The 16,387-nt window shown below is 54.8% G+C and overlaps 5 protein-coding genes across 5 annotated transcripts; 3 read left to right on the forward strand and 2 right to left on the reverse strand.

Annotated features, from left to right (window-relative positions):
* Positions 1–450: 450 nt before the first annotated feature.
* On the reverse strand, positions 451–2,180 carry RHO25_001707 (uncharacterized protein; the record flags this gene model as incomplete). The annotated part of the gene is made up of 3 exons (XM_023594312.2): positions 451–776; positions 832–1,938; positions 1,985–2,180. The coding sequence occupies 3 exons, from the start codon at positions 2,178–2,180 to the stop codon at positions 451–453; spliced, it is 1,629 nt and encodes a 542-aa protein (XP_023458766.1).
* Positions 2,181–3,177: 997 nt separating this feature from the next.
* RHO25_001708 (uncharacterized protein) lies at positions 3,178–4,999 on the forward strand (the record flags this gene model as incomplete). Its single annotated transcript, XM_023594313.2, has 2 exons — positions 3,178–4,627; positions 4,695–4,999. The coding sequence occupies 2 exons, from the start codon at positions 3,178–3,180 to the stop codon at positions 4,997–4,999; spliced, it is 1,755 nt and encodes a 584-aa protein (XP_023458765.2).
* Positions 5,000–5,257: 258 nt separating this feature from the next.
* On the reverse strand, positions 5,258–8,981 carry RHO25_001709 (uncharacterized protein; the record flags this gene model as incomplete). The annotated part of the gene is made up of 2 exons (XM_023594314.2): positions 5,258–5,952; positions 6,002–8,981. The coding sequence occupies 2 exons, from the start codon at positions 8,979–8,981 to the stop codon at positions 5,258–5,260; spliced, it is 3,675 nt and encodes a 1,224-aa protein (XP_023458764.1).
* A 271-nt stretch (positions 8,982–9,252) lies between these two features.
* Positions 9,253–10,170, forward strand: RPS21_1 (40S ribosomal protein S21; the record flags this gene model as incomplete). Its single annotated transcript, XM_065602139.1, has 3 exons — positions 9,253–9,537; positions 9,598–9,855; positions 9,913–10,170. The coding sequence occupies 3 exons, from the start codon at positions 9,253–9,255 to the stop codon at positions 10,168–10,170; spliced, it is 801 nt and encodes a 266-aa protein (XP_065458211.1).
* Positions 10,171–13,789: 3,619 nt separating this feature from the next.
* On the forward strand, positions 13,790–16,380 carry RHO25_001711 (uncharacterized protein; the record flags this gene model as incomplete). Its single annotated transcript, XM_023594316.2, has 3 exons — positions 13,790–14,036; positions 14,133–14,404; positions 14,458–16,380. The coding sequence occupies 3 exons, from the start codon at positions 13,790–13,792 to the stop codon at positions 16,378–16,380; spliced, it is 2,442 nt and encodes an 813-aa protein (XP_023458762.2).
* Positions 16,381–16,387: the final 7 nt, after the last annotated feature.

Genomic DNA, 16,387 nt, shown 5'->3' on the forward strand with positions numbered 1-16,387 from the left:
TGTCTTCACAGTTTGTGGAGCAAAGCGAGGTAGCTAGTATCGATACTACTCTGTCAGTCAGCGCACTTTCGTGTTCCCCACTGTGGTAGAAGAGCAGCTCATGATAACATGCATGACGTTCAACTTAGTATTGACACTGCATTCAGCTATTTCATTACAGTGTAGGTGCATACTTGAGAGCTATTTTTACAAAGCTGGTAGGCCAGCGAATGCACTATGATAGGAGCGCTTTTCTGTCCCTCATCATCGACTTGTTCGTCTTGACTTCTGCAGTATAAGTGAAGCAAGAAGTCCATGGTCTGTAGGATACAGCAGTCGCAAAGAAAGCAATTTCAGAAGGGTGTTAGCGGTCCGAGCACGATGGGAACATTTGACGCTGGATTGAAGAGGGCGTCCGTCTTTCAGGAGAAGCTGAAACGCGTCACTCTGTCGTCAGGCTGGTACGGTAGCTTATTCTTCTCCAACAGACGCCATCAGCCCACCCGTGGAGGGCGGCTGGGCACTGCCAGCACGAGGCTGCGGAGTCTTGATGCGACCTCCCATACCAGGAAGCTTGCGAGGAACAGAGCCTGCACGTGAGCTTGTGCGCGATGGAGGGGCGAGAAGTCTAGCAGCGGATCCAGCACGGCCACTGCGAGAGACAGGGCGGGAGGATGCGAGAGGAGTTGGGAGCGAATCATCTTCCTCAAGGGGCGGGTCCGAGTCGGTGTTTGGCATGGTGCCGTTGATGTCCTCACCTAGGTAATTGACTGGCGGGCTTGAGATGCCGTTCTGTTCTTTATGTATTGTCAGCGATGTTGGTTCCCGCGTCTGCATTGAGGGTAGACTTACCAAGATCCTCGTCTTCGTCCTCGAAACCTTCGATCAAACTGTTGATGTACTCCCACTCATCTTCAGATACCTTGGACACGCTCAGACGCGCAGCAGTGAATTCTTGCATCTTGGCGAGCGGACCTTCGTCCTTTGCTGCTACCAGCTGGACACGAGTGACAGGCTTGGAGAGTTTCTTGCGGAACTCCACGTGCACAACGCACCACTTGTCGCGCTTCTTCGCGTCGGCTACGTAACCATACGAGTCCGGATCAGATGCAGTTGCATCGAGCTCGTGCTCTCGTACGATCTCCATGATGCCGACGATACCGGGTGCCTTGCCGCCACTAGCGTAGAAGAAAGCCAGATCGCCCTGCTGCATTTCCCGCATGTTCTTAGCAGCGCTTGGGTTTCTGACTCCATCCCATGGCTCGGGTGAGGTCTTCGAGCGTAGGTCATCGATGGTGAACTTGGTATTGAAGACCTTGCCGCTCGCCAAAACCTCATCGTGACCGTCTTGTTCAGCTTTCATGAGCCAGTACTGCCTGCCGGAGGATGGCGGAGCCGTCTTAGCGTCAAACTGATTCTCTTCCTTCGCGACCTGCTTCCCCTTGGCTTTTGGTGGACGGCCGCGTCCGCGCCTTGGAGGTGCTTGGACAGTCTCCTCTAGTTCGTCCTCCAGCTGATCCGCCGCAGCTCCATCATCGGTGTCGATCTTGGTAGTTTCTCCACCGCAAGGCGCTTGACCACGCTTCCTAGGAGTCGGTTGCTCTTCCTCGGGCGGTACCGCTGGCTCACTCACTCGCGCCGGTCGACCTCGCTTCTTGGGAGGCTCCTCGCTGGTCACCGCCTTTGCTGGACGTCCGCGCTTCTTGCTTGTACCGGCAGATTTGGGGGTAGGAGCCAATGCAGGTGCAGACGTCGTCTTCTTAGCAGAGACAGCTTTCGGCGGACGGCCAGGACCGCGCTTGGCAGGCGCTGAAGCCGTAGTCTCTTTTGCCGGGCGACCGCGTTTCTTGGGCGGCTCAGCTGAAGTCGTAGTCTCCTTTGCCGGACGACCGCGTTTCTTGGGCGGCTCAGCTGAAGCTCTAGTGGCAGGAGCGCCGCGCTTGCGTCCAGCAACAGTGGCTGAAACGGGTCAGCATTTGTCTTGCACAAGAGATACTACACTTACGAGGCGCAACAGTCTTATTGCTGGCGCGCTCTGGCGCAGTATCTGGAAAGCTCAGATCTGGCGGAGCAACAGCGCGCGTTGGTCGGCTCGCAGCAGCTGTGGTTGCATACTCCTTTCCGCGTTTTGAAGTCACGGTGTTGGCGCGAGTGCTGGCCCTTGCGGTGCTTGATTTGTTCGCCTTCTTCTTGGGCGGCATGATGCCGTTCTGATATCTGTGCGATATCGCTTGCAACGGGTAGTTGTTCTTGTGTCGGTGATGGATGTTGGCACGCGACAGAAGTTGACGCGGTCGACGCGAAGTTGGCAATTGATGTCAGGAAGGTTGAAGATGCCTGTCGTCCTCGAAAGCTTGACTGCCTCAGGCAACCCTCAGGTGCTCAGATCAACTCGCTTGCTTCAGCCACAGTACGGTACGCAAAACCAACGGCACGTTCTGTTCTGCGTTGACCGTTACTACTCCGTCCACCTGCGAACGAGTCGTTGAATGTCCGTCTGCATCGTCGACATCCACAACGCCTTCTGCAGCGAACTGTCACTCAGGCACCGGCTCTTCTGCCAGGATGACGGTCATCGCGGATGGAGTCAGCACACCTGCATGTCTCGAGCTGCACCACGGCTTCGCGTTTGGTTGCATCCGTCATGTACCAGGAGCAGAGTGAGGACCGTCCCATCAGGCATTTCTCTTTCACTCTTTCAGCGATGATTTCGCATGGTCCATGTCGTTGTGGTCAATATCGCACAGCAGACCGGGGTGGTGAGACAAGGACTAGTTAGGGTGGGGGCAGTGCAGCTGTGAGCCCCCAGCGACGTGCGCGGCCTTCATCACGCCCATACGAGCAGACTTTGGGTACGCATTGCGGCTCTCCTGGACGAAGCTTTCAACGGTCAAGCCTCCTGCGTGCTACTCTTAGCCGTCACCGGCGCCCGTCCATGCCACTTGACGGCTCACGGCGAAAACACGATCTGCGATTACGCGCAACAACCAGCCACTTGCCAGTTTGTGTGGGTACCGGATTCGCCGAGAACGAGGATGAGCACCTGCTCTGCACACATCATGGCTACTTAGGCAACCACTTCCCATCACCTCGCAGCAGCACTGTACGCAGGAGCAGTGCTGCAGCAAGCTTCTGCTGCTGTTGACGAGGGCAATGACGGCGGTTGAAATCCTCACTCTCCATCCTGTGGGCTCCATCATGGAGCCCTACGACGATGTTCCTAAGATTTCGCGCCAAGAATATCTGAATAGCCTAGTTCCACCAACGTCGGCGGAAAGAGCCCGAATCAATGCGATCCAACTAAGGAAAGAAGACCTGATTGATCGCAAATATCGTCAGCATACTGCCGAAGAACGAGATGCTGCAAGACTTATCCAGCGAGCGTACAGAGGCCATCGCGACCGCCGTTCCCTCCAAGGACTTACACTAGACCCCAGCTCGAGATGGGTGGAACTCATCAAAGAGTGGCGCTATCGTAGTGCGACTGCGCCACATCACCGGAGCCCAGAAACGTCAGACTCGCCTTGTTCCCTAAGCAGGAACCCATCGGAAAGGGCAATGGTCAATTGGCGTCGTGTTGGCACCATCGCAGACCATGCTGGCGCTGGAGAAATCGCTTCTCCCGAGCATGTCACATCGCATGCGCGCACGTTCAGCTCGAGACGCAGTCTCAGAAGGAAACGTTCTAGGTCAGAATCGCAGGAGCCAAGCTCGATGCTGCTCGACTTGAGATACTTCCTTGAGATGGTGGACCAGAAGCATCGCTACGGAGCAAATTTGCAAGTCTACCACGAAGAGTGGCAGCGTCGTACAACAAACGAGAACTTCTTCTACTGGCTGGATCATGGAGAAGGTAAATCACTTGATCTGAAAATGTGTTCCCGCGAAAAGTTGGAGAAGGAGAAAATCCGCTATTTGAGCAAGGAAGAACGAAAGCAATACCTTGTTCGCGTTGATGATTGCGGGCTATTGAGATGGCACAAGAACAATGAACTCATCACTACTTCCTGCGATCAATATCAAGACAGCATGCTCGGGATCGTACTCAAGGGCACAGATGCGCCCGCCTTCGATGATGAGGAGGTCAAACGCCAGCTTTCTGCAGATGCGTCGCTGTCCAGTAAGCTTGCGGCAGTGGGCGGAGTATTCAAAGATGCAATTAAGGCTGGTGCAGAGTCCAAGTATGAGGACGATTCAAGCTCATCGGCGTCCAGCTCTGCAAGTGAGACATCCGAAGCGGTCGACAATCCACATGCTCAATTGGAAACACCATGCGATCAAACACGAAAAGAGGGACGACATAAGAGAGGCAAATTTCGTGTCAGTCCAGCGGCAGTTCTGAACCATCTACTCAGAGCCTCTGTCCGACCAGGAACTTGGATCTACGTGGCCGACACTGTAGGTCGCCTCTACGTCGGCATCAAATCCTCAGGTGCCTTTCAGCACGCCAGTTTCCTGAGCGGTGCACGTATTTCAAGTGCAGGCACTATCGGCATCGAAAACGGCAAGCTCACATTTCTATCTCCTTTGTCTGGACATTATAGGCCTACGACACAATCTTTCCGCCGCTTCATCGCCAATTTAAAAGATCAAGGCACCGACACTAGCGATCTCAAGGTCTCAAAAGCGTATAGTGTCCTGCTTGGCAGTAAGTTTGATCTTGGAAACACGTAATATATCAGTCCCATACGCTAACCTTCTCTCCTTCCTTGCAGTGGAGCTATACGGCACGTCAAAGAAAGTCACAAAGCATATCCTACATCCAGACAGAGCCGCAAAGAAGTCTTCGTCTAACGATACTCGACGGAACGAGTTACTGCATCCACTGACTCTCCCGGACCCGAGCAACACGGTCGCCACTGTCGCGGCGGAGGAAGCCTGGCGTAGACATGCTCTAAGCAATGATAAACGAGGCCTTGCAAAACTCATGGACGACCTGAACATTCATCGAGGACGGAGGCGAAGTGAAGCCAGAAGGAAAAGCGAGGCCTCAAGGCTCGATGCAGCGAGGGAGCGATGACCGGAGATTCTCTTTGCGTTGCTGTAATTTAGCGTGGAGTTGGTGGTCTGGGAATCATATGTCTTCTCCTGTCGGGAAAATGGCTGCGTGCGTTATCTTCTGATAAGCTGCATCACTGCCGGGTGAAGATCAGCCGCGAGGCACGGAGTGGCGCTTTGTGTAGAAATGCGCAAGTACGAGAGATATTACATTCTCGACCAAGGCCGAATTGCATAAGTCATAATTCATCAGCTAAGCCATCCGCCCGCAGCTACAAGCTCACTTCCTCGGACCTCCTTTGGCGCCCCTAACGATAAGTTTCTCCCGCATAAGCCGTAGTCCTTCATCCCACTTCTCGTAGCCGTCGATACTCTGCTTGAGGTATTGAGTCATATTATGCTCGTTGTATTGCTCCCCATACACCACCACCACCTTGGGAGCAACATCAACCGTCAAGCCGAGAGTACCGTCGCCATCGATTTCTTCTACTTTCGCTTCCAGTTCAAACGAGGTACGGACCTTGCTTCGAACCTTTGGCAGCAGGATCTCGGCGTTGATGTCCAGACGCTCGTCACCTACTATGCTCGAGGAGGTTAGAGTCTCAATGGACAGCTGTCGCTCCGATTCTTGAATCTGTAGAGCGATGTCCCAGCCGCTGCTTAGTAGGTCCAGGAGGGTCTTGATCTTTGTCGTGGCTTGTGGAAGGGCTTGTAGACTTGCTCGTAGGAGCTGAAGGAAGAATCGCAGGGTTGTTGTGAGTGGCTTCTTCTTCTGCAAGCTGCGATCGGCTATGTAGGTCAGGCTGATAGGCGCATTGGGGGTCCTGCTTTCGGCATCTCCAGAGCCATGATTGAATGCTGCGGGGTGGAAGAAGAGCTCAATGTCGGATTTGTAGGCCATGGTCAACGTTGACGGGTTCGATGATGCGGAAGTTATGGACCAGCGGTGTGTTGTTTCCAGGTTGCGGACAGAGGCTGCAATATGTCAGTTGGGCTTTGAGCCAGCGACGATGAATATGCTTACCTTTCAGAGCAGAAATCTCGTCAACGGAAACGCCTCTACACGCCTCACGAACTCGATTCGCTTCTTGGATAGCCGCTGTGAACTCGACTTTGCTCTCCCGAAGATGGTCGATCGCGCTGTCCTGTTCTTCCACCTGCTTGCGCAGGTCTTCGATACGCCGCCGCTTCTCGCTCAAGTCAAGGTTGACGACTGTCAACGAGTCGCGCGCTTCTTTGAGAGATTCCTTGTCCTCTTCGGGGATGGCGTTGGCTGTCCTTTGAAGTTGCTCAGCTTCTAGTTCCAATGTGTCGTGCTTCGTCAACAGCGGAAATAAGACTTGTTCGAGCACTTTTTCGGAGCTCCCTAGGATATCGTCGTCACGAATAAGTCCGTCGCCGATCTTTGACAAGCCGCCCACGAGTTCGTCCAGAAGTTGGCTGCGCCAAGAATACCACATCTCTTTGCTTCTCAAACGTGCGAAGGTCTTCATGTCGCGCATCTGCGCATCCAACACCAGCTTCCTCTCGGCCGTAGCATTGGCATAAGCTCGTATCAACGGTGGCTGATCCTGCAGTGTTTGTTCCTCAAGCTCAGCGATGATCTGCTTGCCCTCCTTTGTAAAGCGTTTGAGCTCGTGGCATGCGTGCTGATACATCTCGAGCTCGGGAATGGTGCAGGCAGCAGCGACGACGCCATCCTCGAGACCGACTGTGTCGCTTTCACTCTCAATTAGGCTCTTGGTCTTCGAGGGAGGTGCAACAGTCAGTCTTCGCTTGGTAGTCGTCAAGTCCATGAATCGTATTCCTGCCTTGGTCAAAAAGTCCTGTAGGCCAATTTGTTCTTGTTCTTGCCCGTTGGCTTGTATACGCTCCAGATCGGCGTGCAAGTGCCGTACCGGAGACGGCAGTATTGTTACATGCCCCTTTGGCGTCGGTCTGCCACGGGGAGTGTTAGGCTTCACAGGTGACAATTGTGCCCCAGGTGTCTTTCTCGGCGTGGTGTGCTTTAAAGTCTCCTTTCTCGGCGTTGTCATGAGCTTCAGCGTATCGTGAAGACTGCGAGTATCGTCTTGCGACGCACTCTGCTTCTCCGGCGTGATTGCTGTCAATTTTGATGGTGAGTGCTTTCGAGCCGTGGGAGATGGTGCTGTCCGTTGTGAGGCCCCATTGATCTCCCGCTGCCCGCTGCCTCCAATATTGCGACTCTGTCGTCGTGAAGGACTCATTGTTGGAGTAAGCGCGGGAGATGCATGCTTGCTTGCGGATGGCAACTCTGGATACGAAACTTCATCCTGCATTGACGAGCTGATGGCCGGTCCATTTGGTTCCATCGCGGGCTCAGGTTGCGATGCATTGGTCTTGGGATGTGAAGGCGACTGAGACAATCTCATCGGAGAAAGTGCCTTTCGAGGGGGCGTGGGTGCGACCGTTGACTTCGCCGACTCCAGCAGAGGCGCCAAAAGCTGTTTTGTGCCCACGTTCGGCGAATGTTTGGAACGCTCATGGTTTTCTGGCGTAGTGCTCCTAGATTTCGAAGCTGGCGATTTGGCAAGCTGTGGCGTGCCCGACCGGGAGCCGTGCCTCGATGTAGGCCTCGAATGGTCTCTGATGCCACCGATCACAGTGGTCAACTCCATAGATAGCTCTTCGTCCCGAGCGAAGCTTTGATCGTCGACATCATTGTGCGCAGACTTAATTCCACCCACAGCACGAGTGATGTCCATGGTGGCTTCCGACGCGTCAGAAACCATCCCAGACGACCGCCTTGATCGCAGACTCCGCCGACGGTCTGGCATCGCAGTGCTCTGAATTCCGCCCACTGCCATGGTCAAGTCCATAGTCTCATCGTCGACAACCGTTCTCGCAGCAGACGACCGTCTTCGCTTCGCTGCTGCGGGGGCAATAATTGCTCCAGGTGAGCCATTCTCGCTGGTGGATCGTCTACGCTTCTGGCCTGTGATACGCCCGACAGCTTGGGTGAGGTCCATCATGCCATCGTTCTCGCTTCGAGGTGAGCTCTGCGGTTCAGCAGTCCGCGGTACTTTCATAATGCCGCCTACGGCACTGGTCACGTCCATGCTCATGTCTTGCGTTCCATCGTCATCTGCAGCATTCTGTCGTGCAGCCACAACTGCCTCAAAGACTGGCGAGAATGGATTCACATTTTCCTGGTCCATGGTGGCGGATCCGATTCTCTCCAAAGCATTCTGCGCTGCCCACGGTTGCATTGCGTTCGTAATCTCATCCTCTGCTACTTCCATGGACATGTCTCCGAATTCATCGTACTCGATACCACGAGTGCCGGCAGTTTGTGCCGCCGCTCGTAGAGAAGCCTCCAGGCGTTCGCTGGAAGTAGTGCTGTTATCGCTCTCCGCTGTAGACTGTACTGTTGCATCGTCCACATCCAGGCTCATTGCAGTGCCCTCATCGTCATCCGACTGCTCCTCGTTGCCAAGTTCGCTTCCAGAATCTTCGCTGCCGCTCATACCGCTCGAGTAGATGTCTTCAGGATTGTTGAAATTCATTGGTGGAATACCTGAGCTTCGTCTGGATTTCCTTGAATCCGCTTCGTCCTCCGCGTCCAGTAGTTGCCGGTCTTCCTCGTCCTGGGCTGCATCTCCCGAGCTGAACTGCGAAGCGCGTCGCGTGCTACCATCCGAGTCTGTGGAGGTCGTGTGCTCGTGGTGATCCATCACAATGTCCCAGGTATGCAATGTGGCCTCCGGCGCAAAAGAGACGCGCCTGTTGGCCATGGATTTGCGACGCGCCGCTCGCGCTGACTCTTCATCTTTCGAAAGTATGCTCTTCGTTGCTGGCACAAATGCCGATTTCCTGCGATCCTTTGCGCTGAGTTTCGGCGACTCTGCTTCATCCAACGCGCCTGGCCCAATGCTCTTGCTTCGTCCTTTTCTGCTGGCTTTCTTGGGTGATGATGAGGCGGTTTTGAGGCGCTGCAGAGGGTCGCTGCTGGTCGCCGGTGCGACATTCTCCTTGTCGTCCATTTTTATGGTGGTGATGCTGCATGCGCGCCCGCGCCGAGGTGCTGTGCGTTAGAAAAGTGCTGGTCTGAAGTGTAGAGCCTCTCGTTGCTGGCGCTGCTCTGTTTACACAACAACACGCTAAAGTTACTCGGCACGGCTCATCCCGCCAATCATGTAAGCGCCAAGATTTTGTCTGCACACTCTCCAAATCTCGAGCTTCGGAGGTTGTTTCGAACGCCAACGACATTCTCTGCCACCCTTTCACTAACCCACCAGCAACACAGCAAGAAAAATGGCAGACCGTGGTGGAGCAGCTCCTGGTGGCGCCCGTGGCGGCTTCGGCTCGCGCGGCGATCGTGGTGGTGACCGCGGTGGACGTGGCCGTGGCCGTGGCAGAGGTCGTCGCGGCGGCGCAAAGAGCGACGAGAAGGAATGGCAGCCAGTCACCAAGCTCGGCCGTCTCGTAAAGGCCGGCAAGATCAAGAGCATGGAGGAGATCTACCTGCACTCTCTCCCAATCAAGGAGTACCAGATCGTCGACTTCTTCTTGCCAAAGCTCAAGGACGAGGTCATGAAGGTCAGACTTGGCGCATACACATGATATGGGGAGCAAAAATGGCTGATACATTGTCTACAGATCAAGCCAGTCCAGAAGCAGACCCGTGCTGGTCAGCGTACCCGTTTCAAGGCCATCGTCGTGATCGGAGACAGCGAGGGCCACATCGGTCTTGGCATCAAGACCTCCAAGGAAGTCGCTACTGCCATCCGTGCTGCCATCATCATCGCAAAGCTCTCGGTCGTGCCAATCCGCCGTGGTTACTGGGGAACCAACCTCGGTGAGCCTCACTCCATCCCAGTGAAGGAGTCTGGCAAGTGCGGTTCCGTCACCGTTCGTGTAAGTTTCGGCGTAACAAATCCTCTTCTTGACAGTTCAGCAACTAACAATTTCCAGCTCATCCCAGCTCCTCGCGGTACTGGCTTGGTCGCTTCTCCAGCTGTCAAGCGTCTGTTGCAATTGGCAGGTGTCAACGACATCTACACTGCCTCTTCCGGATCCACCAAGACCCTCGAGAACACCCTCAAGGCCACTTTCGTTGCCATCACCAACACCTACGGCTTCCTCACTCCTAACCTCTGGAAGGAGACCAAGCTCACCCGCTCACCTCTCGAGGAGTACTCCGACGTGCTCCGTGATGGCAAGCGCTACTAGATGGATTCCGAAGTTGCTCTACTGAGGCTGAAAAGGAGCCCACGTTACGAAGGATACGTACAGCAAAATAGACGCGTGACCGGATTCGGTTCTGAATTAGGCGATCGCTGAGCTTCATCCGCCACTGGCAGAGATGGTGGGCCCAATGTAGTTCAACTTGAGCCAAGAACGAATCTCATGTGTCATACACTTTGCCTCAAAATCACATTCTCTCACAGTAATGTTTTGCTTAGTGACGACTAGGGCAATAGATTTCGTCAGAGTTGACAACCACTCATAGTAATGCTTTACTTACTGACACCTCGTATAGATGTAAATCGAAAGAGGATGAAGGACACGCGTCACTCGGAAATTCCGTACCGATTTCGAGAGTCTACAAGCCTCCCTTGCCAGACCATTGGATATCATCCAACAGCGGCTCTGCTGCCTGCTTGAATTACGATGTCAACTTCGTGCGCGGTATTTGAAGGCAATCCAGGCCACTTGCGTTGATGGCTGAGTAATGGAAGTATCAGACTCGATCTGGCCCCGGTCAACGCTCAAGCGCGAAAAGCAGACAACCCCCTAAGGTATTCTGACGCACAGTCAGACCTCATACTCGATCCTGCTTCCCAGCACGTAGTGATACTCAAGTTTCCAAGACCGCCTGCTGACTTGGTGAGACAATCACAAACCTGAGTCCACGGGAGGGAGTCTAACAAGAATGGGAAAGATCTTAACAATCACCAGGATAGTAATCATCCACGAGGATTATGGGCGAATGCGAGTCATCCTCTTGGCCTGGCTCCGAGACGAGGAAGACAGGCAATAGCCTTTAGCTCGCGCGCGAAATCTTGAGGATTTGCCCTAAATGTCCAACCTATATCGCAAATTGACTCTCGCACGAAACGTATTGACTCACGACATGATCAGTAAACTTGGACTTTTAAGCAATCCTTTCCGGTGGAGAACTGGTGGAGTACTGGCGAATTCATATCCGATGCGGTGCATTGCCCACATTGCCGTGCTGCGGCTCCGCAACCGTTTCAGGAGGTGTTCTACATTCGAGAAGGTGTATGATCGATGGGTGATTGATTCAGCATACCAGTTCCAGCTCGGTGCCGACATATGCCACAGCATACAGTCATCTACCTCGGCGGCATGTAATCCGTGAAGAGTTTATGCATGATCTTTCTCGCACGGTAGGACAAGCCAAATGGTGCGCAGTCGAACGAACCGGCCTGGAGACGGTGGCATGGAGGGTAGCGGTCGATCTGGTGTGATGTCGCCCCGGTAGTCAAGATCACTGCAACAGTGTGAATGATCGAATCTTCCGAGATTGTCACGTCACCCCAGGCACAAGTCGAGGCATGAGGAGCGTGGTCAACCACTAACAGAATAATCGCTTTCTGGGCAATTCGTCAGCCAATTCCGATTCACGAAACTTCCCGTCGTCTGCAGATGCTCGGAACGTGAGTCATGAGCAATGAAGAGCCTCAAAGTGCTCGAATATGGTAGACCTTGTTGCAGACAAATTCAGAGTGAGGTTTGAGGCTGTAAGTTTCGTAGGTCAAGAGGTCTTGCGGCAAATAGCGAATCACGATAGAGTGAAGCCGCATGCCACGACCTCTGGACAGCCAGATCTACTGCTCGACAGGGAATGAGGGTGTGCAACGACGAGCACGCACATCCCCACGGTGGTAGAATAACGACATCACACGCCTTGCATCACTCTCGCGATCGAGTACGAAATGTTGTCCAAGAGCCAAACTGCCGACACTTGCTAGGAATCGTCGTTTACGGCCGTGACTTGAGGCGAGCAATCGCCGTGCCCTCAGGGTCAAGATTGGACTTTCCACGATATGAGTGGCCACGAAGCAACGGCGTTTCTGTGGTATGTGCACCGTGGCGTTTGCAAGACTGTGATGAGCGGAGCGGGTGACAACGATGTTGTCGTCGGTTGGGCAGGCAGACATGGAGATCTGAGCATCCGAAGAGCCGTTGCCATTACAGGTATGGCCCAGACCTGGTGAGACTTAGCTTGGTGCGGAGGATACGACTTAAGTGTGATTACTGTGCAATGGAGCACTAAATAGCCGGTATTGGTCAGGGCAAGGATCGTGCAAATCATTCATCACGAATTGCCTTCAATGAAATGGCCGGGATCAGGTCAGCAGGGGAATTGGGGCAGGCGGTCGACCACCGCTGCCGCTGCAAACACGCCTGCTCTGCGGCGCAGCTTGTCCGTGTGGGACTTGTGGTTGGAACTTTGTCTTCTTGGCACATGTCCACGCAGCGACATCAGAACCGTGCAGCTCATCACGCACAGCGAACGAGGGCTCACTGCCGGACAGCCATATCACTGCTGCAGGCCTGCAAGCAATTTGGCGGAATGCTCTGGAGCCGACGACAGGCTCTCCAGCGACAGCGACACGCAATTGTCTCGAAGCATCGTAGCAGCTCGTCGCACCTGCTGCTACTGCTGGCTGCACGATGCGAGCTGCCGCGAGCTTAACCGCACAGCTGACACAGCGGCGTCTTAGTGATCTGCTAAGCGTCGATGACAAAGATGGTCCTGACGTCTACCACGGCGCGGTAGGTATTCTTGTGCACGCCCGTGCATGCTCGACTCCGGCAACGAAGTGCACCTCGCGCGCGCAGCAGTCCGACTGGCGGAGCATGCCTTCAGCGCTCCTCGTGGTTCCTGCGTCGTGTCCTCAGCAGTGGTCTGTCTGCTGAGGCCATCTCGTCCAGAGCCGCGCGCGGCGAGTGACTTTGGGAACAACAGCAGGTGTGCCAGGATTGTACGACGTGCACGGCCGCCACGCCATGCGCTTTGGGACCTGCCCTTCATTGCCTAGATCAGCACTCGCGAGTCTCCCGTAGCGCTGCCGATCGCGACATGTCTGCGTCTGCCCTCGCGCACGCCCGCGCCGCTGGGTGCGCTGCTGAGATCCCGTCGTGCATGGACGAGATGACTAACCAGCGGCCAACCGAGCGAGCGTGCTGCTCAGGTTGCCTGACCTCACTTCCCGTGCAGTGACTGCAAGGTCAATCTCTGCCCCTCTGACATGTCCTTCGTCCTTGCACGCGCGCCTGCTCGCCCCAGTGAAACGCGGCATTCCATCATGAGCAGCCTCTGTCGGACGAATAGGTGAGGTCAGCGTGGACCATTGACACAACCACCTTTCCGGACTGGGTAAATCCGCCGCACGGCATATGTTTTGGACACTGGCACCGGCACATGTGTCGACTTGACCGTGTGGAGAATTACAGTCGAGGGCGTGGGCCTGCGTTGTGCTCGTCGACAACAACTACAACTTCTAATCATCGGGCTGGCATATATCTGCAGTAACGAACCGAAAACCCGATGCCGCTGCTGGTCAGCACCAGATCACACCCCGACAAGCAAAGAAATGAACCAAGAGAAACCAAGTCTGCCACAACGAGCGAGCACCAGGCCCTAATGCCAATGCCTCGACCAGACGCCCACATGTCCCCATCTCCGCAGCCATCCGCACACGACGCCTCGCCCTCACCAGCGCATGCCTTTGCATCGGAGAGCCAATACTCGCCATCATTGAGTGCCTGGGTCGGAGAATCACGCTCAAATCATGCAGGGGTCTCAAATAGCTTGTCAATGCTGACGGAGGTTTACCCTGCTCCAAGGGCGGCCCTGGCCTCCGTACACGCATCTCGTTCGGACCAGCGCCACACTCCTGCTGCATGTGGCGAACGTCACGATCCGCTGCGGCCAGCAGTTACTTCACCTCGCAAGTCCCTACCTGGGCCTTGGCGAAGCTTGCACTTCGATGATCATCGCATCAGCACGAGCCAAACTACTGTCGATGCCCCACTGTCACTTAACATCCCTCCCCAGGTCAGAGGTATGTAAAGGCGACTCTCAGCCCCATTTCGGCCTTTTCGCTGTTCGATGTTACTGCTCCCAATCACCTGTGTTAACCATGGTGGAGTAATGACAGATCTGCCGAAGCTTGCTACAGGCACGACCTCGTCCAGCCAAACTCACAGCTATGCCACTTCAGAAGCGTCGACCCTCCTACCGTCGATTGCACTGCTCAACGAACATGCTGGGTCTCGATACAACGATCCGAACAATGCCGAGTCGTTGTCGACACAGCATTCCCTACCATGCCACTGCGCGACGTTGAGGCCGCTGCTCCGTGAATTCGTCGATGCTTTACTCGAACTCGACGAGAGTGTCCAAAGTCTGTCCAGGAGTCCATCGCGTCCCGTATGTATTGGCATAGGCTCGATTGACCCCTTCTGTGCTGATATGGAAGGCAGCGTCCGAATAACATCGATAGCCACCCAGTCCAAAGTGTACACTGGATGCTAGAACGCTTGCGACAAACGAAGCATCACATCGATGGCGTGGCTCGCGATATCAATGCAGTTGGCGCTGGTCGTGCAGCACAGCCGACTCAAGTCGACTCTACGCCTAATGCATCGAAACGATCCGCTGCTCCATGGGATTGGGACGAGACAGCACAAAAACGCCCAAGGTCAGGTGCGTCCGAGTCAATACATCAGTCCTATCGCGCTCCGGCCTACGATCGTCCTAGGTCCATAGAGGATGCACGCAAAGATCTGTCAGGCTACTCACCAGCACGTGCAGACTCGATTCCTGGTTCTGCTCACCCAGGAACCGCATCGCCAACCTTTGCTCAACGCGCGGCTCGGGCACTCCCTTCGCCGTCCTCCATAACGTACTCAAACTGCTCCGCACCATCCCTTCCAACTCTGGCAGCGCAATCGATTGCATCTCCGGCGACATCGTATTTACCAGCTTCATCATTGCATACTGCACCTGCCCATCCGGCGACATCAGCTCATATTGCAGAACTACAACACCAGGTGACCCTCAAATCTCTGGCACTACAAACGCTCCAATCTGAGTACGCATCGCTCTTGCAGAAGCTCCAGCGGGAGAAAGTCAGGAGCCAAGCAATTGAGAAGAAGACAAGCGTTGCTGATCAAGAAGTGAATGAACTCACTAGCAAGAATGAGGACTTGACTGAGCAGGTCAAGCTTCTGACATCTCAACTGGAACACAGTGAGAGGAAGAGAGATACGGAGCGATCAGAGGCTGAGCGGGAGAAGAACCAATGGGGCCGCATGTTGGAGATGTCTGGTCGGCTACAGGCGAAGGCTGATGCTGAGAAACAACGGCTGCTAGCAGAAAAGGAGACCCTGCTGCAGCATGTATCGCGGCTGCGGCAGTCGCCAAAGGAGCAGGAAATGCAAGAAGAGCGTTTGGTGGCATCAGCCGAAGATGATCAGAGTCGAACGTTCATTGCACCTCGAGCGCAGACGCACGCGCAGGACAGAAGTGACGATCTGGACGAGCTCAGACGAACGGTAGCTGCCCAGGCTCGACGGATCGACCTCTTCAAGACCGCGCTTCAACAAATAAGAACACAGAGTGCCGAGCTCGAAGAAAGGGCGCAGACCATTCGGCAGCGCAGTAGCGAGCTGCAAAGCATATCGGACCGCGCATTGAATGCGGACAACACAGTAGCAATGGGGCAACACGCGCGCCCTGGTGTTCCAGCCCATCCGCCTTCGCGCGCGCCTGCGGGCACTTCTTTCGATCAACAAGGACCTGATAGAAGGGCTCCAGTTCCAACCCCGAAGTTGAGTAGACGTACCACCACTCTCGATGTCTTGATCGATGGGCGTATGCAACCTGCAAATATTAAGGAGGTGTCGCGAGCGAGAACGCCTGGTCCAGACGAGTTGGGATTTTCCTTGCCGCCTACGACTTCAACATCTGAGGAGTTACTCTCAGCTCTTGGGCCGGCACCTATCGCTAGCTCAGCAGATTTGGGCGCTCGAGTCTTGCAAGGTCCCCAGTACTCATCACAGTTCGGGGTGCAATACGCTGGTGCCACCCTGTCAAGTAGAGCGTGGGATGCCATGGACTCGCGAAGGTCGAGAGAAGACCCCACTCACAGGCAGGTCTCATCGTCGCCGCAGTCTGATGAGTTCGTGCGAGGTAGTGCCAATCGTACACCTGATCATGGCTCTGGCTGGCCTGTGGGAGATCAAAAGACGCAAGGAAGTGGGCTGGTGGAGGACTTTCCGCCGCCGCGGTCATTGCAAGTTCAAGCGTCCAAGAACATCGCGAGCGCATCAAATACATCACCAGCTTTGTTGCCTCGTCCAGATATGTCATCTGGGCATGAGAAAGTGCAGCCGCGAGAATAAGGCGCAT

The sequence above is a fragment of the Cercospora beticola genome, chromosome 1 (genome assembly GCF_033473495.1).
Source record: "Cercospora beticola chromosome 1, complete sequence".
NCBI classification, from domain to species: domain Eukaryota; kingdom Fungi; phylum Ascomycota; class Dothideomycetes; order Mycosphaerellales; family Mycosphaerellaceae; genus Cercospora; species Cercospora beticola.